This window comes from Bactrocera tryoni, chromosome 1 (genome assembly GCF_016617805.1).
Source record: "Bactrocera tryoni isolate S06 chromosome 1, CSIRO_BtryS06_freeze2, whole genome shotgun sequence".
NCBI classification, from domain to species: domain Eukaryota; kingdom Metazoa; phylum Arthropoda; class Insecta; order Diptera; family Tephritidae; genus Bactrocera; species Bactrocera tryoni.
In genome coordinates, this window is record NC_052499.1 from 36,881,455 (window position 1) to 36,908,091 (window position 26,637).

The 26,637-nt window shown below is 32.7% G+C and overlaps 1 protein-coding gene across 6 annotated transcripts; it reads left to right on the forward strand.

Annotated features, from left to right (window-relative positions):
- The first annotated feature begins 15,746 nt into the window (after positions 1-15,746).
- Positions 15,747-26,024, forward strand: LOC120774402 (neural Wiskott-Aldrich syndrome protein). 6 transcript variants are annotated; one of them, XM_040104025.1, is made up of 8 exons: positions 15,747-16,274; positions 16,545-16,887; positions 22,155-22,382; positions 22,954-23,053; positions 23,135-23,679; positions 23,752-23,949; positions 24,008-24,184; positions 24,253-24,516. In XM_040104025.1, exons 2-8 carry the CDS (start codon positions 16,762-16,764, stop codon positions 24,514-24,516), a joined length of 1,638 nt encoding a protein of 545 aa, XP_039959959.1. In that variant the 5' UTR covers positions 15,747-16,274; positions 16,545-16,761. The 6 variants fall into 6 exon arrangements, with proteins under 6 accessions (XP_039959959.1, XP_039959968.1, XP_039959983.1 ...); XM_040104034.1 differs by having other exon boundaries at positions 15,747-16,160; XM_040104049.1 differs by having other exon boundaries at positions 15,747-16,082.
- The last annotated feature ends 613 nt before the right edge of the window (positions 26,025-26,637 follow it).

Below are 26,637 nucleotides of genomic sequence, written 5' to 3' on the forward strand. Positions count from 1 at the left end.
GCCACCATATACCGAATATATGGACACCACTGTCTATGCCTCAGTTTTTACCGAAAATATCGTTGTATCTGTGAGATGTATTATAGAAATTTAGAGATAATCTTTTTTTGATAATCAGAATAATCAGGGCTTAACTTCCATAGGTACCATAAACCTAATACAAAGAGTTCGAACGAATATGTGAGTTATCTTAATGAAATTCTAATAGTGAACTGCCCTTTTACTTTAAGTGGATAAAGTGGGATCAATACTTTTAGTATTAGCTCCCTTATAGTGATGCTAAATTTTTCGATTGACTTAATACCATATATACATATATACAGGGTTTGTCCGGAAAGTAATTGGACTGAGTCGATTAAAAAAAATTTATTGAAGCAATCGTTACAATTCTTTAAAAAGTTTCAAAATAGGCTACTTCTGCGTTGATGCAGCACTGCCAGCGTGATTTCCATGCATTGAAGACGTCATGAAACACATTCTCCGGAATAACCTTGAGAGCCGAGGTGCATCGTGCTTGGATCCCCTCTGTCGTCTCAAAATGCTTGTCTTTCATCGGCCTTTTGAGGCAAGGAAACAAAAACAAGTCTGTGGTACCACATCTGGGCTGTAAGGCGGCCGCGGAAGCGTTGGGATGCCGGCCTCGGTTAGGTAGTTGTTCGCAAGAAAGGCGGTGTGCGCCAGGGCGTTATCGTGGTGCAACTTCCAATCGGCTGCGATGTTTTGTAGAACCCGATTGTTCCTTCGTTTGAGTCTCTTGAGGACTTCCACGTAAAACTTGGCGTTAACGGTTTGTCACAGAAACACGTCACGGGAAAATGTTTGTCCTGACTTTTCAGGTACTCGGAGACAACTGACCAGCCGCTCATTCATTAGAAGAACAGTCGCGGCGCAAGAGAATCAATTCTATTACTGAAACTCAGAAAGCGTCTTTTTCTGAAAATAATATGTTGGGAAGCAAATCTTATAAAATCAATTCTACCAGGCTCCTTTTACCTAATATATGAAGTTCAAACTTCCGGTTGGCTTTATACACTATACATTGACGGGCAGTAAATATGTAAATTATCTCAGCAAAATTGCTGCCGAAAATATTTGAAATAGGTCCAGAATTTATACATTTTCAATATTCCCTTGACAAACATTTCCATTAATGTATAATCATCTTAACGAAAAAAAGCATGGAAACATATGTATTCTCGAGTGTATCTCCATTATACTACAAATAGTGATTCTCCACTTTCCACCTGACCCGTTTTATATTTATATTAATGAAATTTTAAATATTTGTAAACCTTGGACTAAATAAAGAAATTGTCTATAAAATTCGTACGTCTATACGTGGAGTTTGATTGGTTGTAAAATGTTTTCACGGATTTAGAAGTGATAAGAGTAGTATACCTCAACAAGTCAGCAATGATCAGAAGTATTTATCATTCGACCATTTAACTAAAATGTTGGAATGTTGTTATGAACTGAAACGGTTAATATTGGTCAAGTCACTCCAGAGATATGAAATTTCATCAGAAATACCAACTTGATTTTAAAATTTAATACTTCTGAATTCTTTGGTGAATTATAGCATTTTTAACAGTTTTCAACACAACCCTTATATGAAGGGTGGGTGTGGTTATCCATCGTCACAGGTGAAAAGGATTTGGTCAATTTATCTTTAGTAGATTATGAAATATATGATTTTGACTCGAATGGAATACATATTGGAACTCTTGGATGCAACCGCATCTGCTACATCGAGGTACATTCAAATGTTGTCTGTGATCATCATAGTTATATATTATCCATCAAATAGTACCATTCTTTAATGAAGGTTGTTGACGAAGGAATGAAGATACTTACTTCATCTATGCTACCGGTAGAGCACGCAAGATATTCGTCATTTCATTGATTCTGGAAAGCTCTTCAAGTGCAAATTCCGCTTACCAGTAGAAGCTGCCGATGAATCTTCTCTCAAGGCCAACATTCAAAATGATAAAGAGCTCGGCGACAGCGAAATTAGCGTCACGAAATCTACTGCTGACGATGAACTGAAGCTGACGTTAGGCAAGGGTCAAATTTCTGTTTCAAGTGGATTGACATCGTTCCCCGCCAAAATTTGCAAGTTTACATCGGGGGAGCAGGGATTACTGGTATTTCACAAAGTAATAAAAATCTTAATTGAATTAGAATGAATGAATACTAAAAGCAAAGAGTACCTTTTATTAAAATTTTGTAAACTTATCAAATGAAAAGCGATTGTTCATCAACAACTGGGGACTAATGTGACTCAAGTGACGATCATCAAGGGAAATTTGAAAAAAGAAAAGTCATTATCACTCAAGTTTCGACTGTCTTAACTGAACATAACATTGATTTGATTTTGCGATTACAATCAATTCTAGAAAGGCCAATAGTTGAAAGCCATTAATATTACACTCGAATTTTTGCTCGGTTGTATGAAACCCGTTTTCGATGATTCTTCTTGCACTGAAAACCAGATCATTGTTTTTTATCGCTCTCTAAAAATTTAATTCTAAATATCGCTGTTTTATTACGTATATTCCGGAGTTTATCTGAAGGCACTAAATAGGGGAGATATGACGATCGCCAAACACTCTTGTATAAAAACTTAAAATTCATAATGCACCTAACTAATTACTCATCTTGTAGAAATTCAAATACTATTAAAGTTTTTATTTTTACCAGATTCCAAATTTTGTTCACGCTTCATTTTAATTGCATGTTAAAGATATGCGGAACCTGCTAATTCAATTTAATAATTTCTTCTTGGGATGTACATATAATTATGTGTAGGGATACAGTATTCGACAAATAATATATTAAGTTCTCGTATTAGTAATTTATAATTATTAAATCAATTGATAGACGCTCCATTTGAATAACTCACTAGCGACGTGATCATCATAATCACTCAAATACGAATATGCGAGTATACCCGATGCTAGATTTGCGCAGAACTTTTTCAATATAATAAATACGTTCAGGTTGAAAAGTCAATTAATCATCGTGGAATGAGTAAATGTTTAAAATAACTGATTCAGGAAGCTTTTTAGGTTGCCATTATATAACAATTTAATAATGGCTGCTTAATAGCTGCATATATGTATAAGTAAATATGTACATGTTTATAAGTTTACTATATAGTAATTAATTGGGAAAATACTGCAATATAAATGATCAGGATGACGAGACGATTTTAAATCCAGGTGACTGTCTGTCTGTCTGTGCAAGCTGTAATTCTTAATGTGAGGCTTCATACACTTGTTCCTTGACAAAAAAGTGAGTAGATGGGCGTGATCGGACTCCTAACACACCTACAAAACGCAATAACCGAAAAGTTATAAAATATCATAACTAAGCACTTAATTAAGATATAAAACTGAATAGAGTGAGGGGATAGTAGTAGCAATGAACATCTGCGGACTGAGAACAAAAAAATGGGTGTGGCTCCGCCCTATATATAGTTTAATAATATGCCTATCTCCTAAACCACTAAATCCAGAAAAATTAATAGAAATATAACAAATAAAAGAGATGAAAGAGATAAGACTTTACACGAATAGTGTTTTCGACAAATGACCACAATTTGCCTTAATCGAACTAAAACTGTTCAAGCCCTTAGGTACCCAATATGTGAACCCCAGTAGCTTTTTATCGAAAATTTCGGTCAACGTGTCAGATATATAATTGAAAATCAGAGAGTATACTTTCCGGAAAATTTCTCTATGTCGAAAATGGGTTCAATCGGATCAATACTTCTCTAAGCCTCGTATACCTCATAAAAGGTTTTCGAACTTCCGGTTAACTTTATATCGGCCAATACGTGAGTTATTTCAATAAAAAATGAGAGAGCGTGTTTTACTCATAATAGCGTATTTTTGTCACACGAAGCCAAATCTTGTGAATACGATGGTTGATCGATCACAATCGTGGCTCGATGCGATTATCATCGTGTATAGTCCATGATGGAACTCGTTTTTTTATACGTTAGACAGATTTGTCACTCGCCCAGAATCACCCTCTATGGTTATTGCCTCCGAGCTAGCCAAAATTAAAATTATTACTAAAGTCCTTTTAAATTGTGACCAGGGAGATTTCCGCGGATTACAATGTCACTATCTAGAAAGTTGTTTTAGTAAAACGCTGACGAAAATTTCATCTAAAGATGTCATTATAGGGGAGTTAAAAAGTGAACTTCAAAAGAATATGAATTAAATATTTGACAAATTTGAATTTAATTCAATTCTGCCGTTAATCCGAGATTCAAATTACTGCATTTTACAGATGTTCTGGCTAAAAGCAAAGCCATTTTTTAACACTTTTGTAAAGGATGCTAAGAATAGTGCTGGTACGTCGGAATCTTCAAATGAGTGTGAAACAAAACAGTTATTTGATATTTGAAGCCACCACAAATATTCAGACCGCCAAAATATGAAATGTAAGTTGACCAATTTATTTACAATTACATCAAGAAGTTGAAGAGCAAAAGTGTCTTGGGTCAGCTGCTGCTACTGCCAATCAGAATCCAATACAAATGTGGGTTGACATGAAAAGTATTTTTCCAGAGTTGTACAGGTTTCAAAACATTTACCCTTGTGGCCAATTCAGTTCCGAATGAACGATTGATTTCTAAAGTCGGAGCAACTATCACACAGATCGCAGAGAAACCACTTGAGAGGGAAAGACTTTCCACGTTGTTGTTTTTAAATTCGGTTTTGAAAAAACATCGATACATCGAACCATCGATGTTTCACTTTACGATATTTGCATCGCTAACAGATATTTTATATGTACATATGTAGGGACTTATACTATGTTCGGACCGACAACGAAAACATGTCCTGGCCTGGCCCTAAATTGTCACTTGATATTTGTTTACATTCCATATACAAAAACAGCTGTTGCTTGATATTCTCATATTAGGGGGATTCTCTTGCTCTTGCAAAACCTTGCACGGTGCAGAAATTGCAGAATTTTCCTCTTGGTGCTCGGCCCAACAACAAACACACGCAGAAAATTATTTGCAATGCCTATAAATATGTCAGACCAAAACCCACGTTTATTTTTATGCCGTCATATATCACTAGATTCTGCAATGGGTGCTCTCTTGGCCTTGCATATTTCGGTATAGGATTTTTGCATTTTGTGTCATCGTGCAATCTTGCAAGAGCAAGAGATAGTTGTCAGTGAAAACTCATCGAAAACACACATTGTCGGTCCGAACGACTTAGATTCCACAACATACAAATGTGTTTTCAAAATGTTTTCAATGTCGGTCCGAACATAGTGTAGACTTGAGGGGCGGTATTGAAACCCAGAATCCTTATAAAACGCATAAACTTACCCTTCTACTTCAAACGCCTACTATTTCCTATGAAAATGGCTTTCTCTATCACAATAAAAAGTCAAGGACAAACTCTAAAAGTAGTCGTCATTTACTTGGTCTTACTTCTCCCACGAACAACTGTACGTGGGTTGCTCGCGTGTGTCGAGAGTAAAAACTATTTTTATTTACCCAGAAAACAATCCGTTTAGTAATTATTTATACTTTAAATACACATTTTATTTTCTCTAATAAACCGCGGATAACACCGAGGGGCAAAGCTGGTCTTCCATAAAATATGGCGTACTTTTCAGACAAGTTAAAAAAGTAGATCATCACTGAGGCAAATGCATCGATCTAAAGGAAGACTATGTTAAGATGTAGTTGGAGTATCACTAAGTCTAGTATATCGAGTTAAAGGAAGGCAATGTTAGAGCATCTTTGTTTTGCTTAAGTAAATTTTTACGAAAACAATTTTATTACGAATTCCATGTAAATTTGTTCACTCGGAACAAACATATTTATATGTATTTTAATTCAAGGAAAGGTATTTGTCACGGCACTGAGTAATTTACGGTGACGCAGAGCCGCGCTAAAGGCAATGAACTTCCTGTGTAAGTATGCATGTAAATTCTGTAAAAGTGCATTTGTGGAAGTGATATGTATTGCATAAATTGAGTATTTTAAACATGCGAAAACCTGCAACAATATTTAAAGGAGCGATTTGCACTCGCAATGACCAGATTGGCTGAAAACATTTAAATGCATTTCTCCACGGCCATACAGGTGAACAAGAAAGCGTGACATCGAAAATATAATACAAATGCAAAAAATATCAAAAAAACAGTATTTTATTATACATTTATTCACGTTCCTGCAATATCTTCTTGACACATGTCTGGGTGAATTAACGCTTTCAAAGCTTAGCGAGAATATTTCAACAATTATACATTTGAATGTCAACTTTACACTTCAGGGCTTCAACACATATGTACATACATACATACATACCATATATGGCACGCAAAATACTTACTTGCTTTTAAATTATAATTACTCAAACCAGAATCAGCAAACCCAGCTCGTAAGTTAGGCATAAATAAGTGAACTAAATAAATAAAATATCAATCATTCAATAGACAGATGCCTTCGTTAATTGATTATTTCCACAAAGAGGAAGAATTACTAAATGAAAGCCTAAAGCACCAGTCTAGATAGTAAAGTTTTTTATTAATTTACTTTTTTGTTGCATTTCACGTAATCAGCTACGTTATATGCCAATTAGTGTTAACGGATGCTGTCTCAGTGTAGCAAAGAGGAAGCGAGTCAATTCGATGTTCGAACTTGGAGCGATTTAATTAGATTTTTTTGGTTATGGTTATGGAACTTTAGAATATTTTTAAAAATTGTAAGCAATACTACGCCAAAGCTTACGAAATAAGTTTGCATATAATATATGCATGTGTTATACTTTCTTATTTCTATATGAATATGTACTTGTTGCAAGATCATTGGCCATATATACAGACGTATTATAAAGAACGGTGAAAGGTGAATGAGAAACATTGTCACTGATAATTCAAAACTTTCCTGCATGTCACTTGACACAATATAATAGCTATACACACACACATAATTAGTTCTCATTCCAACTACAGTCGAGTCGCGATAATTCAAAATTCTCAATAATTCGTAAAAATGTCTGTCCTCTTGAAGAAAACTCGATAGTTCGTAAAAATTTCATACATTTTTGTCCCCACGTTAATGCCTAATATTTTTCGCAACGCAAAGAATATTAAACCTCTTATAAATCGTAATTTTGTTTCGTAACCTCTTATAACTCGTAATGCAATGTGAAATTTTCGGCAGTCGAAAAAACGTACGGATAACACATTATCAATCGCGAAAAAACAAGAGATTATTTCAGCCGTTGATAATGAAACAAAAAAAAATGAAGTGGCAAAGCAATTTAATATCGCTCCATCAACATTAAGATCGATTCTACATAAAAAAGAATTTATCATGCAAGCATCATCTCATACTTTTAGTAAACAGAAACGTCAGAAACAAGCTGAATACCCGAATATAGAGAAGTCTCTACTCTAATGAAAAACTATGAAAATAATGGATTTTAAGGCAAGCAGTGGTTGGCTAGATCGATTTAAAAAGCGGCACGATATCACATTTTAAACAAGTAAGGAAGGGCTAAGTTCGGGTGTCACCGAACATTTTATACTCTCGCATGATAAAGTGATAATCGGGATTTCATTATCCGTCATTTACATATTTTTCAAATACCGTATTTGTGTAAAGTTTTATTCCGCTATCATCATTGGTTCCTAATGTATATATTATACAGAGAAGGCATCAGATGGAATTCAAAATAGCGTTATATTGGAAGAAGGCGTGGTTGTGAACCGATTTCACCCATATTTCGTACATACATGTCATCAGGGTGTTAAGAAAATATTATATACCGAATTTCATTGAAATCGGTATAGTAGTTCTTGAGATATGGTTTTGGTCCATAAGTGGCCCATTTTCAATTTTTAAAAAAAGCTTGGGTGCAGCTTCTTTCTGCCACTTCTTCCGTAAAATTTAGTGTTTCTGACGTTTTTTGTTAGTCGGTTAACGCACTTTTAGTGATTTTCAACATAACCTTTGTATGGGAGGTGGGCGTGGTTATTATCCGATTTCTTCCATTTTTGAACTGTATATGGAAATGCCTGAAGGAAACGACTCTATAGAGTTTGGTTGACATAGCTATAGTAGTTTCCGAGATATGTACAAAAAAATAACGTCCAAATATGCCCCTCCCTAATGCGATCCTTTGTGCCAAATTTCACTTTAATATCTTTATTTATGGCTTAGTTATGACACTTTATAGGTTTTCGGTTTTCGCCATTTTGTGGGCGTGGCAGTGGGCCAAGAAATATGTGTACCAAGTTTCATCATGATATCTCAATTTTTACACAAGTTACAGCTTGCACGGACGGACGGACAGACAGACATCCGGATTTCAACTCTACTCGTCACCCTGATCACTTTGGTATATATAACCCTATATCTGACTCTTTTAGTTATAGGACTTCCAAACAACCATTATGTGAACAAAACTATAATACTCTCCTTAGCAACTTTGTTGCGAGAGTATAAAAACTTGAAGCAATCCCAAAATAACAAATTACTTTAAAACTTGAATTTTTGTTATTTTACTTTTACGTTTCTAATCATTGGCTTAATTTTTTGTTATTTTAATTTTATGTTACTGTTTAATTCGTATTTAATATATAAAATGTACAAATGAATGTATGTAATTATCATGATTTGTTGAGTCCAACAATAAAGAAATATGTAAACATTATCCATATAAAAGCCCCGTTAATTTGAATTTTTCTTTGTTGAGCTTCGTTAAATGGCAATCTCGGTAAGTCGAACTCCCGCGTAATTCGTAAAAAATATGATCCCCGTGTCATTACGAATTATCGCGACTCGACTGTACTTAACTCTTTATTACCCATTATTTTCGCTTACAACTTTTTACTTGTGTATATCTCGAATATATGCTCTATACAAGGCACTCCAACCAGCATCGTTTGTGACTGCTGCTCAATCTGGCAGCCCTTATATAGTTTATACCTTCGTAAAAGAATTTTAAGTGCAATACATCAACTTGAATTTAAAGTATCACGAACACATTAAACACACGCAAAAAATTATTTGTAATGGCTGTAAAATATGTCAGACCAAAACCCATGTTTATTTTCGTGCAATGGCACGTAAAAATATATGTAATTGCAACCTTGTTTTAGCTATCATTTTACATATAGACATTTACGTCGTTAAATTGTTGAGAAAGGTAAGTTTTAAATAGATTTTATAATTTATATTTAAATTATAAATGTTACAGTTTTTTTTGTTATGTGTGAATGAATGTAGAAGGTGCGCCAATTTACAATAGTCATTTACAATAATTTGACCGAATCAGCTGTTCAGATATTACTAGTTTTTACAATGGGTGCTCTCGTGCTCTTGCACATTTCGGTATAGGATTTTTGCATTTTGTGTCATCGTGCAATCTTTCGAGAGCAGGAGAATCCACCTATTATATTGTAGAATTTGATAGTATATACCTATTTTTAATATTTCCTCATAAGGTGTTATATTTTATATAATAATGTTATCTGAAAGTCATTGAAATTTTAAATGTTTTCAGTACCCTATAGTCTTCGTGGCATTGGTTCTACTGTTTTTCAGAGTGGTTGGGTCAAAGGCCCATCTCACTTGGAGCAGTGAGGTTATCTACGCAATAAAATTAAAAAATGTCCATGGTTTATAAATTTCATTGAAGAAAATCATAAACTGTTAGGTATTTCAGTGAACAGCCAAAAATACTTGGATGTGCGCAAAATATCAAAAAGAAGCACAAAAGTAAACAAAACGAATGGGGTTTTTACTATTTTCTTATCTTCATATTCTATTTAAGAAAAATTATGTGCAAGCGATCAACTAAGGAAAGGGGATCTGCAAAAATACCGTTATTTATTTTCGCTTCTGTTGCACTCGTCCTCCCAAAACCGATATTTTTTACAAAACAAAACACGGGTCTTTATGTCGCTTCTTCATTCGCGGCTGGGCTAGTTTAGATTCAAACTTATGTATGTGCAAGCCTCATTCTACTTTTATCTGCCTACAACTCATGCCTTCGCTAGTTGCTAAGTGATGAATGCGTCTTTCGCTTCCGATCCGTACAACGTGGCATTCTTACCAAATAATTAAAATTAAAAGTAGTTAATTATCTTTCTATTCTCTCGATTTAATACCTTTAACTTACTTCTTTTTCAATTAACTTCGCACAAATAAAGATATGTTCATTTTCTACTAACTATATAAATCACAATCCCTTCCCTAACGAAGCATCTCTAAAAATCTGTATTCCTAGCAAGTTGCCAAATGGGGACTGCATATTTTTATACTCTTGCAACATGTTCCTACAGAGTTTAATAGTTGATGATAACTCCCCATATAAAATTACTACAAAAAGCGGGATAAATTAATAACCAAGTACGCCAGAGACATTAGAATTGACCCCCAAGGTACTAACAGAAGTTTTCAAGACCGGAGCATATTCTTTTAGAACCCTAAGAAGTGATCTAGTGACTGATGCCCAGAGCATACTAAAATTATGGAGGGAAAAATTTTCCAGCCTGCTGAATGGCAGTGGAAGCATAACACCATGAGATGGTGAACCCGATTCCCCAATCGATGACGACGGAGCAGACGTTCTATTGCCCAACCATGAAGAAGTTCGAATTGCACCTCATCAATGTGGCGTTAAGCCTGGAAAATCAACAACTGACCAGATATTCACCAAATCTTGGAAAAGACCCGTGAGGAGTGAATCGACACACACCGTCTGTTCGTCGATTTTAAAGCCGCCTTCGAAGGCACGAAAAAGATCAGCCTCGATACCACTATGTCTGAACTTGGTATCCCAACGAATCTAATACGCCTGTATAAGCTGTCTTTGAACAACACCAAAGGCTCCGTCAGTACCGGGAAGAACCTCTCCGAACCTTTCGATATCAAGCGAGATTTCAGACAAGGAGACTCCCTATCGTTTGACTTCTTCAATCTATTGTTGAAGAAATACGAGCTGCAGAACTAAATAAAGATGGTAAAATCTTCTATAAGAGTGTGCAGCTGCTGGCATACGCCGATGGTATTGCTGGTACATCTGAATATATACATATGTACATATGTAAATATATACATATTACTTATGAAATATATTTACCGATTGCAAGTAGTGTCGTAGTAGCAAAGGACGTTGCCTAAAGTTCTCAATTAGTAAAAAATCTTCAAACTAATGAATTTTTTCATTTAATTAATTTTACGAACGTATTTAATAATTCAATTAAAAACGTTTGTTTTGAGCTCCAACTGTACAAATTTTACTTTCCGTTTGGCACAGTAAAATGTAAAATTTGTTTACAGCATAGGAACATTTTTCACCCCAACCAAGAATCTCAGTATATACAGTAATAAACCTTTTCTTTGTTTACATACATATACTCACCTCCAGAAAATCTTAGGGTGTTGTGTTACACTTTTTTTGCTACTTTCATGGTAATCAGGGTGTTGTGTTAGCATTTAAACTACATATAAATTTTAAATTTTGAGACTGAGACTTTAAAAGATATTAAATAATGCAAGTGTTTACGTTATTTAAGTGATTATATTGAATTACTAAGCATATCTGTTCAATTTTATTGGGATATTAGTTGTTGTTTAATGTTAAATCAGTTTTTTTGTGTAATTTTTAAACACGCTTCAAGTATTTCCAAATTTTTACATGCAGTAGGATACAATTCTGGGTGGTAATTTGTCGTTTGACATATACAAATTGACAACTCGTTAGCCGTTATAGGAAAACATCAATTGGAAATTGAGTTTGAAATGAAAGATATGTCGAAGTTTTTAATAAGAATACATATTAGTGTTAATAATAAAGTTTATATTAAAAATCGTAGAGCCTTTTTATTGCTGCGAAAATTCACAACCCGACGTTTTAAAATACTTTTTATAAGAATTAGAACATATTTTTCTTTAAGAATTTTTAATAGGCAGACAGCCAGCCCTCATTTTCGGCACATCGAATTTTTGTGCATTTCACATATGTAGGTAACCACCTCCCCCTTCTAAAAGTTAGCTTCTGTATTTTAATATATTTAATAAAGTTGTAGGATTTTGGATACATCTACATATTGTGAGAGCTTAGAAATCTTTATTAATTATTAAATTATTTTGTGCAATCTTTTTATTTAAATTTTTATGTAAATTGTTAATTATGTTTATTTTAAGTTGTAAAGGTGAAAATAGGCCTACCGGGGAACCGAACACCTAAAAAAAGTCGGTAACGCGCTTTATTGCAAACCTCTGGGGAGGTGTGGAAAATGTAAAACTTAAATATTCAAAAATAAATTATCAAAAATGGTAAACGGATGAGAATTAGAACGATGTACTAAAAATTCAGCTTCAAATGCCTAAATATCTTCTTTCTAAATTAAAATTATTGGTAATAATATTTCAAAAACTTACGAATACAAACCGTTTTATGTTTTCTGTCTGTCGATTGTAAACAAATACTTTCAGAAGAAAACTCACAACCGAGAAATCTAAAAACAGGGCTGCTTTTTATTAATAAGAACTCACTACATAAAGAATATCTGACTATCAGTAAATGATATTTTTATGGGCGAAACATGACACACTATGGCGTTTAAATCAAATATTAGTAAATATACATATGTCATTAATAAATAATTTCCTTTTATATTAAGCAACAATATTTATAGTTTTTGTTATTTAACAGAATAAATTTGCCAAGTATTTACTGCCTCAATATACTATACAGCACTGCGTTGCTACCTCTGAAAATCCAAAATGGCCGCTATTCACCCCTCAGAAAGCTACCACGAAAAGGTTATTTAATGTATATACTGTGCCAAGAATGATAGAATACAAGATTACGACACTAGTTTATACCATGTTCAGACCGAAAATTTAAAAGATTAGATTATATTTAAGCATTTCATAACCCAACAGTGTTCTCACTGCCGTTAGAAAGATCAAAAAACAGCTGTTATTGTCGTTCAATGATTCACATCGCTTAATATTTATCAAAAGAAAAGATTGTCACATAGTATTTTGAAATAAAAAGACGGCTTTTTTTATATTTTCCATATAATAGAAATAATGGATGCATTTTTTCATTTGTTAAGTCGATTTTCAGATGAAATTAGATTCATTGCTTTAAAAAAAAATTTGTTTGTTTACATTTTTTTCCCTTTGTAGTATCTAAATCAGCTGTGATAATGTAACAGATTTCCAGTGCTGACAAGTAGATTGCGCAAAATCAGAGTTGCACAGAGAGATTTAGCGTGGATCAGTTTCAAATCATTTCAATGAAGTGATTTGGAACTGTCATTTTTGTATGGCGAAGTCTTGATAAATTTTTAAGATTAGTGGGATAATCCATTCAACAGTCGAAATCGTGTGATTAAGTGTCGGTCTGAACATGGTATTAGTGGGATAATCCATTCAACAGCCGAAATCGTGTGATTAAGTGTCGGTCTGAAAATGGTATTACAGTTAGTTTTTTTCGGTTTAGCTCTTGACCATTCTTACAAAAACAAATACATTGTTCAACAATTTCGTGACGTAACAGTTTTGCGTTGGGAAGAACAAGCATAGAAATGCATACAAATTGTAAACAGAAAATTAAACACTTTTTGAAATTCCCAAAATAATATTAATTCATTCGTCTTTGCAGGAAAAATTTCAGTGGAATGTTTAGAATATTGTTGCGAGAAAATATGTATATAATTAGTTTTAGGGACATCCACAATAAATAGAGTAGCGTGTGTGGAAATTGTTCAAATGAAGAAAACCAGTGTAAGTGTACTGTTGTATTTATTTAAATTTCTAAGCATAAATATATTAATTTTTTAAAATGAAATGTGCAGTGGCTTGTTGTAATAATTATTATGCAATTAAAGGATCGAAAACGAGTTTTTTCAGTTTTCCGGCCGATTTAAAAGTTGCCAAAAAATGGGTGTTATTTTGCAAAAGAAATGATATGTATATTTAATACTAAATTAATAATTTCACAATTCTTTTATCATAATTTCATACATCTGATACATCTGAACTTATAATATATGTATATATTTATATACAACACAAGAAACGTCTTCTCCATTTGAATCACAACTTAATAGACAATTTTATTATCAATAGGCCGATATATTTCTTTAGAAATGATTCAAATCTTTTCACTCAACAATATTCAATCGCTTCACTAAAACTTTTCATTAAAATCGAAAGAATTAATAATATTTTGCCAATTTACAAAAATGTTTACTTTTCTGTTTACAATTTGCAAGCCATTTGACAGTTTTTCACTCTTGTTCTTCTCAACACGGAACTATGACGTTTCGTAATGGCGGTCGTCGTAATCTTGTATTCTATCATTCTTGACCCCAACTCAACACAGATAAAAACGTTACCATTTGGCACACAGCCAATGTACTGAACATTATTGACTACCTGATTACATCTGTTTGTTTGTTTACCATTTTTTCTTCAAAAACTACATCCGCACATAAGAAATTGGGTTAGCAATTAATAAATATTAACCATACGCAAACAATACCAGAAAAAAATAACGGTACCTACTAGATAACTGCATTTGAAGTGTTGCCAACGTAAGTGTACAGTTTTTTCTGCCAAAATGTGAGATATTTTAATTTTTTATCATATTCAATATATATTTATTGTTAAAATTTTATAAAAATACGAAAAATCCAACAGAATGAATTGAATACCGACTATTAATACTTTCCAGACGAAATTTATGACGATAATTTCGATAACTAAATCCTTTGCGGTTGAAAGAAATAAAATGAAGGCGTTTTAATATTTTGATGTAAATTCAAATCAGTAAAAGTGACTTCTAAATGTTATAAAATATTTTAATTCCGTATCTTATTTTCATCCTTATTCACCATTTTTTAAAATATTCCCATTATACTATGCATATTAAATACCAAAAATACATAACAAAATTAAAATTCCTGTACATATCGTATATATAAATTTGAAACCGAGCGCTATTGCAACATGAAGAGAATTTCAAAATGAAAAGGAGTGCTGAAATGCGTAGCAGCGAACTATTACAAACAAGAACAAAAAGCATACCTCCCGAGCACGAGCGGCACGGTCCTTTCGCCATTCCTCGTCGCCTCCTCGCCCACGAAACACCGGTTTGGGTGGCAAAAGAGTTTCGCACACAGAAAAGTTCCTTCGAAGTCAAAACAAATGTATGTATGTATGTATCTCTGTACGGTAGCTTACCTATTGTTCTGTCACTTTAATTGTGTATAAAGAAGTTATCCGGTACTAAAAATAACTTTATACCCAGAATTTTAACTTTATTATTTCAAATGTTTGGCAATAATGCCAATTAAGGTAAGTACAAACATTTTATAATGCAACTCTGTGATATTTTTCAAAAGAACTTATGGAATAGGAACATAACAGTAGGGCATTTATAATATTAATACAAAATTGCAATTGTTGGTATCAAAGACAGCTTAATAATGAACTAAAATGAAAAACTATTTTATAACTTTGTAATCAACATGTGTATATATATTTATATACACTTTGCTAATATAAAAAGTAATGGTGTATAAATAACAGATGGCAAAAACCTTTTTATTTTGACGGTGCCTGTGTTAGCTCTTTAAGTTTGATTTCATTTGTTTCAGTCAGCAATTCATGAATGAGTCCATTTCGCTGGGTTTACTTGTTGTCAATTAGAGTTTGACGTTTAATGTCGGTGGTGAAAAATTTCTAAAAAAAAAAGTTTCTTGCAAAATTTTTCGATTCATTTGCATTTTGGGTTTACAACATCTAATTGCGAACTGCTTGTTAAAAAACCACTATAAATTTGATGGTTTAAAGATAATTTATCATATTGAGAAATATCGAAATCAAACCTGTCATAATGTGAAAAGCAAAAAACAATTTGTGTACTATACGTGAAATTCAAAATACAGAACTGTACAAACGACTTATAACAAATAAATCTTAAAGAAACCACGAATTTTAATCGATCTAGGCCTATAAATAAGTGGCAAAATACTTTTGTAATAATCTTCCACCATCAACAGCTTAAGTTATTGCAGACGACGTGTCCACGCCCACTGAAAAACCATAATTAAAACATGAATAAAAGCTGATTTCAATGCAATATGTACATATTTGTTATTATATTAACTCTTAACTGTGTTAGACCCAATATTTGCAGTATATTACCAAAAATTAATTATGCGATATTTAAATTAAAATAATCTGAATTCCATTTGAAGTAAGGCAACAGCATTTTCATATGTGTGTAGAAATCAAACAAGAAATTAATATATTTTCACGGTGGAGGCAAATTGGTTGTGACTCAAAAACTCAAACGATGTCAGCAGAGCTTATTCTACAAAAATTCGAGCTGCTTCTTCAGCAACTTTAATAATTACTGTTTTTCAGATGGTGACGAAACGTGTGTCACTAGACTGACTGGTTATGTTATACTTATTAGTAGTAACTTACGTTTGATTACTTTTTTGTTACATTCATGTCATTCCAGTACTACACATTAGAAGTCGAAATCGATAGTTTTTGGATTGTTGTGAAACGTTGGTCAGTACTTAAAATTATATTGATATTAAGCATTGAGCGTTATGCTTGACAAAAGTCAAAAGAGCTCCTAAAGCTTTATTTGTTATTAATTTAAATAAAACAACAATTACAAATAAGTGAAACTCTTTTTACTCTGAATAAATCGGAAATAAATAAATATACAAATGAGTGCAACTATGAGACAACAAGATGGGCAGGTGGGCTCGCGACCAAAGATGAATGCTTCTAGTGACTTATTGACCAAGGATGAGAACGAAGTTGTCTTCAGTTTGCTGGGCAAAAAGTGTCAGGTGAGTAGTACACACAGTTATATTTCATATATTCGTAGCTACATATGTAACAAAACTTGCACATATCACATCCGAATCATTGGATCAACCGCAGTTAAAAAAAAAACAATCAAAATATAATATAGTGAAAAAACGAAAACCTTAGTAACAAATATTTATTTATTAAACTGAGGCGAATCGGCAATGTACATTTGAAAATATAGTGGTATTTAAGAAAAATTTTATTAAATCTGAGTAATAAGTAGCAATAGCTTAGTTAGTCAATAGTGAAATCAATGATAACAGTATATATTTATTTTTATCAATAATTCCTTCAATTTTAATTTTAACAAAGATTTCTTTATATGTGTTGCTTGTTTTAGCAGAAATCATAATATTTTAAATAATACATGTTAGTTATGTCTAATTAGATTTCGTTAAATATTTAGTAAAATAAATTTTGGGTAGAAAATTAACGTTAGTCCTAAACTTCGTAAAATTGGTAGTTATTTCTTATATCATCATACCTGGTGTTATCTTGAAAATATTTGAGCCGCACTGATAATATTATGTACATATTTATTGTAGATTTCAACGTATGTATGTGTAGATTAGAAAATATCAATATCTACAAACTATTTAACTCATATATTTGCATGAACGTAAGTACAATTGGTTAATTACAGAAATGCGATAAGATAAGTTATAAAATTCGCTATATTTAACTTTCCACCATCACAATCAACTAAAACTGAGTATTATGGTTTTTGTTCAAAGCATTTTATGGAAATATGAAGGAAAGTTTCAATTACACATTACTATAAAAAAACATATGAATATTTATTGTTGGAATTCTCAGAAATCATAAGACCTTAGCAAAAAATTCGAACAGCCAAAATCCAAATAAAACACCCATCTAAAGAAAAATAACTTTTTTAGTATTATTTTGGTAATAGTACGAAATGAGAGTAAGTTAAGATTTAAAATGTGTTTTTATCATAGTAATTAAAGTTTGAAATTTTTACACATAATAACACCTATCTATCTATAAAGACAATGACATATTGAAAAATAAATATTATATTGTTATCAAATTTGAATCCTAGTCATAGTATTTAGGTTGCACAATGCGGAAAATAAATAACTCAACTCATATGTTTTACGCTGCGGGGTTCACTCTGTTAATTATTACAACTGCTTAGTTCTGATGGCCGACATTGGTCTTAAAAAATCACCTGTGTAATCACGTCTACTTCTGGTCTTATCGATTTTCATACAATCTTTCTCTATCATATGGTTATACTCATATATTTATATTATCATATATTCAAGTAAATAAGCTTTATGATTTTTCATAACACCTAATAGGAATATATCCATTAATAGGCTTTGGTTTGTTATCAATCTACAGTGTACAATTTATTTATTTGTTTGTTTCTTTTGCGATGCTCATCCGATTTGTTAGTTAATAGTTGTACTAATGGATACTGTCCCACTTTTCCAAAGCTAATACTGTACATATTATTTTGCCAAGTTGTTCTTGAAAATAAGTGCTTACTATGTATAAAATATTTTTACTCCTACAAGTACATTCGAGTTATCACTATATACCTGCATGAACAAAATTTGCGATAAAACGCACAAACGAAAACAATTAAAGTGATTATGACACTTATCAGAAAGTTGCAACTTGTTTGTTTAGTGTGATTTTTGGCATGAAGTTAAGAAAAATATGACTAAAGTATATCATGAATATGGTATTATTTTCTTTTCAAAATTTTGAAGTAAATTACATAAATGTTAGTATACAAATGAAAAATTATTGACGATGGTCAAGAAGTAGTTTATCCAAAAAAAAAAACATTTAATAATATTACAAACAAAACATCCTTTTAATTGGATTCAAAAACCATTTGTCTCCTTGATTGTGGGAAATTGTATACATAGGTTTCAAAATTCTCAAACATATTACACATTCTTGTTCTACAAAAGCTTCAACATCCTAAATTTCAAGTTACTCAAATTTAATACATATCAACAAAGATAAAACCAACTTTTTTAGCTTTGAGAGTGTTTATTTGAGGACTCAATAAAACCAAAAAACATATATTTTGAAAGCTCTCTCAATCTAATTTTTCTAATTAGACTTACTGTCGACAAAGTATTACATAACATTTTCCATTTCGATATTTCACCAATACCTACAATGGAAAATAACATTTTCAGCCAAGGTCAAAAAACACAGTTACAAAATGCTTTGCAAACAGCAAAAAGACAATAGCAAATTTATTGATTCGACAAAATGCAGGTTAAAGTGTGGCGCCACACATAGACCGGTTGGCCTACTGCATTCACCGCATCCAAATACAAAGCGCGCATAAATAGCAACACAACAATGGGTCAAAAGGCACTTTGAGTGCCAGGTAAACAACTCATTATTGTAATGCTCACTGATATAATTAAGTTGAGAATCTTGTCTAACCTTGCGTTGATGCAAGTTTATTTCTTGTGCCAAATAGTAATGCTTGGACAATTAGGTTGGGGTACCAAGCCACGAATATTAATGATATCAATATTTAATTATATCAGATTACTTATATTGGAAGTCATGAATATTTTTAAAGAAGTCAGAAAATGTAATTTTCACTTTAACATTAAAATACTATTTTTTTTGGAATGTTGTCGTGGTTACGGTGTTTGGTCGCATAGAAATCTTACTTCGTTCTGGTAGAATTTTTCGACTTTTTACAAAATTTTTGTTTATTGCGACATCCACATCAACTTTGCAATTATTGATTAATTAACTTCGGACTAGTAAGACATACAACTTCTTGAAGTAGATAACCGATCACTGACCGTCGACGATTTTCATGGCGTTTAAAATATTAGTTATATACAACATACATACATATGTAAACTTAGAGACCAGCAACAAAAAAAAGTACATGTATGCTCTTTTCAAAACAGGCTCCTGCCAAACACGTTGCATATTTTATAAGAATACATAAATGGCTATAACAAGTACATATGTACATATGTATATACTTTTGCATGCACACAAGCACAAGCAGTATTATATGCATGTTTTTGGCTTGTTGTCCCTTGTATGGCATGTATGGCCGACTGTGTTATGAGGAGTGCAAGGATCGTTCATTTTGAGACGCTACTGATCTACTAGGTTATGCCAATAATATATTTATAAATAAATTTATCTATAAATTGACAAATATGACTTTTTGAAGTGAGTGGGATAATCTTCCATGCGCTAGCTATATAATATACATACAGTAGAGGCCCGCTAATCCGGACATGGCCTAATCCGGATTCCACTGTAATCCGGACAGGGTTAAAAACTCAAAATTTCTATTATGTCCGTTGTAATCCGGACCGACATCCTCTATCCGTATTCTCTAATCCGGATCTCATGTTTATTATTCACTACATTCGCTTTTATGCTTTATTGGTTTAAGTTTTTTTTTTGTTTTATTGGAACATGTGTATTATTTGTTATAATAAACAAACAGAAATTTATAAATATTTTTTCATAATACATAGTTCTGATATGTCTTTGGTAATCCGGATTTCCTTATATTCCGGATAGGGGCCGGTTTTAATTGATGCGGATTAGCGGGCCTCTACTGTATGTATATAACTGTCTCAAGTTAACATTAAAGTTTATAAATATTGAATCTTCGATTTTACGATTTATATCCATTTTCATTGCGAAAACAAAATGGATTTTTGGTTATTTTTTTGGAAGGGGCATGTTATTTAATATATAAATACAAAAACTGCATTTACAGATTTACATGTACTTTTATAATCGGAAATTTTATTTTGTAAAATAATGACTTCCCAAAAAATTTTAAATTATTGTCAAAACCTTATTTCTTTCATAATTTCTGGGCAAATGTATTTTAAAAGGTCGTGTGAAATTTTTAGCCATTTCAGAGAAATTTTCCACACCGACTCTGAAAACAGTGTTGCAGGAAAGTGGTGTTTAAAATTTTGGAAACCCATTAAACTAACTTTAAAAATTCTTGCAAATACGCTCATATATCTGAAACTATTTGCCGGATAATACTTTCAAATATATGTATGTACATTTGAATTACAGGAAATATATCGATGTTTTGAAATTCACAAGCTGACTTAACCCCTTAAGGTAAAAAAACACCATATAATATTATAACTTTAAAAATTTGAAATTATATTTTGGGGTTTTTAATTTCAACATGACTACTATTATGACATTAAACATATTATAACAAAGGAGCTCTTAATATTATTATATTATATTTACATAGTTTTAGTTATGAAAGTTTTTTAAGAAATTGCAATTGGACGACCAAATACTGTAAGTATACATATATACTACTATATAACAGTCTCCGGCCGGATTAAAATTTGTTTTTGCTAAGTTATAAATCTTATTTTCAGAGCTACTTATATTTTATTAGAAATCCTTTATTTTTACATACTTGCTAAAACGAATCTATTGATCACTGGGTGGTGGGCAACTTTAACACTCTTAATACGCTTTGGTTATAGCTTATTCAACACCATACACTATGCTTACAATGTTGGTGTTTTTATTTTTGTTGGGTTGCACACAAGTTCCATTGACATTGCCAAATGTTTCTCTGTACGCTGATATGATTTTTACGTGCTCACAATGTTAAAATCCGAATACATAAGAGTAACCAATAACGCTGATTGTCGCGCGCATGCGCAATCCACACCTCGAGCACTAAGTTACAAGTAAGCGCTAAAGTAGTCTTTTCATCTTTATTGGTCAATTGCAAGTGAATGTTGCCTTGTCACTTTACAACTAAGATGCATTGATATGCAAAATAAACTATTTTGTCGCATGTTCATTCGAACCATTCATATATATTAGTATGTAGTATATAAGCGATCATCCACAAAAACATACCCATATTATGTCTACCACTCTTTGCATTCCCATTACTTCTGCACGACGCTAATACCCAAAGTGGGCAAATTAAATTGAAAGTGCATAGTCAGAGTTTAGACGCGACAGTACAGTCAATCGGGAAAGATATGCGCATGACCGGCAGACACCATATTAAAATATACGGCATTCGCATAGACAGAGTTTCTAATGATCAAACAAACAAAGGTTGTCAAAACAAAGCACACTAAAATGTTTAATATTTTTTTACTCTTCTTAATGACTTTGTAATTGGCTACTTAGTGAAAATTGTGCAGAAAATGAAAGTGAAATTACGGAGTTAATCGATTTTATAATTTTTGTTATGTTGCAGACGTTAAACACAGCCGTGGTGCAGATCTACAAAACGGAGGGTTCCGCACATTCGCATTGGAAGAAGAAGCATACTGGTGTCGTGTGTTTTGTAAAAGATAGCGCGAAAAGATCGTATTTCTTACGAGCTTACTGTTTAATAAAAAACGAACAGATATGGGAACATGAGTTGTACGACGCCATGAAAATGATAAAGGCGCGACCTTTTCTTCTCACCTTCGAAGGCCAAGTAAGTCACATTAAATTAATAGACGTTAAATAACATTAGGAATGCGCATTTTATCCTTGCAAATATGCTCTAGTTTTATTTTAATATGGAAAAAATATTACTGCCAAATTGAGAATAGTAAACCGGATGCTTGTCCTAACTAAAAATTGCAAAATATTATTCCTAAATTATATGAAAAGATTCATATTTCATAGTTTTTAGGATTACATTTGAAAAAAAGTATAAATTTTCATAATCTTATTTTGAACTTCATCAAATTAAATTTTGCAATTATTTTGTATTAATACTAAAAAATAAATGAGAATTATTCCAAATTTACTAAAGAAAATTTTAAAGCCCAATCGCTTCTAATTTTAAGGCCACCACTCACTATATGTATTTGTATTGATTCATATTGACTCTGCTCTTGGAAACAGCGAAGAAAATATCAAAAAAAAAATAGTTAAAAAAATATACAATAATATGCTTCTATGTACATATATCCATTAAAAAATATCATTGTGTATTAATATTGGAGTTTTTACGGAAGATAATCAAACTAATAACAAAAATTGTACTCATTTTTCACAAGGATGGGCACGTAGGTTTGAATTTTGTTTCTGAGGAGGAGTGCGATTCCTTTTATAGAGCTGTGGACACAACAATTGAGACGAGAAATCGAAAGAAATTAGGTTAGAGCTCTGCTTTACGTCAATTTTAAAATAGTTTAATATAAAAATGTCATAAATGTTTGTATTCAATATTTTATGCAGAAAAACGGAATCGTGCTAAAGCACAAGCAGCCCCAAACATTCCCCCGCCGGTTAATAGGGACTCTACGAGACCAACGCCTGCGATCAGTCAAACGACAACGGACTCTAGCGTGCAATTGCGAAACCATCCTCAAAAAATTAATTCGGTTACACTAACTCCTGGACCTAACCCGGTGGCAACATCAAAGAATTTTCTCAGCAGTAGTTTTGGTCTCTCAGGCTCATCATCCGGGAAGGACAAGAAGAGAAAAGTTACAAAGGCTGATATAAGTACACCGACAAATTTTGTGCACATAAGTCATCTGGGTTGGGATGCAGATAAGGGTTTCGATATAACGGGCAATGAGAATGACGAAGTACTCACAAGTTTCTTTGCCAAAGCTGGTGTATCTGAAAATGAGCTGAAAGATCGTGATACGCGTGCATTCATCTACGACTTTATTCAGAGTAATAATGTGTTAGCATCGGTAAAATCGGAGCGCGTTGAATCGCCAAAATCTACTGCTCCCGCTGTGCCTCCACCTGTGCCAAGCCGTCACCAGCATGTAAGTTAAAAAAAACAAGAAATGGTTCCTTATATAAATAATAATATTTATAAATAATTAAATCGCGATCAGCACCAAAATGGTTCAACTGTAAGCCAAAGAACTGCACCACCACCACCGCCTCCGGCAAGACAACCGCCTCCTCCGGTGCCCACAACAGTGCCAGGTGCGACACGTGCACCAGCACCACCCACTAGACCGCCACCCATAAACGTCGCTCCACCCCCACCAGCACCACCTCAAACCATAGTGGCTGCACCAGCCACAGCAGTAAGTTTCTCAACAATTTCCCCCAAATGTATTTTGGTAATGTTTTTTTAAATTACAGCCGCCTCCTCCACCGCCACCGCCTCCACCACCACCACCGGCAATAACAGAATCACCATTAACAAATACGACTGATGCACCGGCGGTAGAAACAAAGCGACCAACAGCAACATTGCCAGTTGTACCAGACGTTCGGAGTGCGCTCCTGGAGAGCATACGTAAGGGCAAGACATTAAAGGTATTTAAAAATATTAAAGTCATTTTATATATGTATGTAAATAACCGTTTTCATTTGAATGGTTGCAGAAAGTAGATACGACTGCACTAAGCACTGGCAGTGGGGATTCTCATAGTGATCTTATGTCCGAAATTCGCGGCGGATTTGAATTGAAGCCGTCACATGATCGCACGCCAGCTAATCGCAATAGCGATGACGCCACTGGTCCCGCCGGTAGCGATGCTCTGGCGGTCGCTTTAAGACGAGCATTGCTCGAACGGGAACGCGTCATGCAGCCGTCAGATGATGAAAACGACGATTCGTCTGGTAATGACGATGAATGGGAGGATTAAATGCTAAATTGGATAAGTAATTTGCAATAGAGTTGTGATGTAAACATCTGTACGTTAACAATGAAAGAAATTTATAAACGATGAAAAAGATTGCATTATAAAGTCCAATACTTCATTGATATTTCGTTAACTAATTAAATTCTATCTAATGTATCTATGTATACATCTGTTACAGCGATCTACCATATGCATATGTATGTGTAATTACATATTTATACCCTGAAATTATAATTTGACGTTTGTAACATCCAAAAAGAAAAGTCATAAAACCTATAAAATATACTTATGTATGGTATATGTAAACGATCAGAATGATAAACTGTATGTATGACTGTATATACGCGAAATACTCTCTCAGTACTTTAGATATCGCTCTGAAATTTTCCACACGTCTCTCCCAAAGAAGCTGCTCATTTGTCGGAATCGCCAACGTCGAAACACTATAAAATATAGCTGCCATACAAACTGCACTACAGCATATACATAACTTTCATAAAAACTAATTGATCAAAATCCAGTCTTTGTATGCAAAACTTTTGTATTTGATAAGATATATTCATGAAATTTGGTATGTATTATTGTCCTACAGTACAATTTCCGAAGAAATTGTGTAGATCGGTCCGGTATAGCATACAGCTGTCCCACAAAGCCCTATAAAAATCGTACTATAAATTTTATTATATCCTTGTAAAAAATGCTCCTGTGAAAGGTATTATGGCTTCGGTGCTACAGAAGTTAATGTTTTTTCTTGTTTTTGTTTAATTTATGGTTTCTGGAAATTGGTAATGCCAACAGAAATAATATATTGAATAAAGGAAAAATTATAACTAAGGTGAGCGTAAATAAAGTTTAGATATGTTTCAAATTATTATTTCTTGTAATTTTAAAATACATGACACAGCATTGGGTTTATAAGCAATAAAGGTTGCCATTGCAATAACGCGCCAGCCTATTGCTACACATTTCTTAAAAAAAAAAGCATTAAATGAATTGTTGACAGTATACTTACATACATAGTACAGATGTAAATTGCATATCCTTGCTCAATTAGAGGTTTAATTCTTTACCACTAAGTAGCTAATGTTAGTATAAAGATATAAAAATATTTTTATTTATGAACAAATCCAAAACAAGTGATAGACTTAGGGAATGTTACTTGGAGTAAAACAAATTTTAACTTGTATAGCATAACAAAAAGTCGACTTGAAAACTATAAACTATTGTACAAAATAAAATATATAAATGTATATTAGTAAATGTGAAACTAAATCTGAAACATAGTAAACCCAATGAAGTGGTGAAGGGAAGTATACGCGTATGTATCGTATCGTATGTTAGTTAGCAAGATGAATTTTTAGTACTTTTACAATTGGGAAAATACTTGTATACAAGAAGACCAAAAGAGAAAAGTTTTTAGGGTCTGAAATCATACGATCAGTACATGAACACTTCTTAGCATAATTCAGAATGAAGATATAGATATGTACGTAGTACATTAGTTCTGATTTAAAAGAAATGTTGAAAAGAGCAAAAGCGAAAAATTTTAAAAACATTATTAAAGCCAGTTAATTAATATTTTAAGATTCTTCTTTTCAATTTTACATTAATTACGTGCGTCTGTATTTTGCGATTTTGTTATTCCTCTAGACGTTTAACATGTCCGAAAGCACAGCTTTGAGTGACTGATTAATCAAACAAATAACTTAAAAATAGTATTTAATTTGACTTAGGCGTTCATCGATGGTATTTGAAACTTTGAAGTAAAAAAGCAAATCCTTGAAATCTAAAAGAGTTTTATTTCAAATATAATTTTAAATACCATATATGTACATAGGTCATTGGTGTGCCAAAAAGTTATTCATAGATTTTTAAAAATTATAAAAAATGTAGAAATTAAGTAAATTTTGAAGCTAAGACAAAACGACTGGAGGCAAATGATCTTTACGTGGAGATCAGCTTCAATTCCGCAAGAACAATAATTACTTCCTTGCAACTACATACATACTTATATGGCACATGTGAAGTTTTTCGAAATTCAAAAAAATTATCTTTTGCGTTTATAGGTATGTATGCATTTAGTTAAAATTTGAAATTCTTACTTACATCACTTTTGCAAAGGTG

Coding starts and splice junctions, on each gene's coding strand:
- LOC120774402 (XM_040104058.1), top strand. CDS start 16,762: ATGAGTGCAACTATGAGACAACAAGATGGGCAGGTGGGCTCGCGACCA. Junction 16,888..22,154: donor TGCTGGGCAAAAAGTGTCAG/GTGAGTAGTACA, acceptor GTTATGTTGCAG/ACGTTAAACACAGCCGTGGT. Junction 23,054..23,134: donor GAGAAATCGAAAGAAATTAG/GTTAGAGCTCTG, acceptor TATTTTATGCAG/AAAAACGGAATCGTGCTAAA.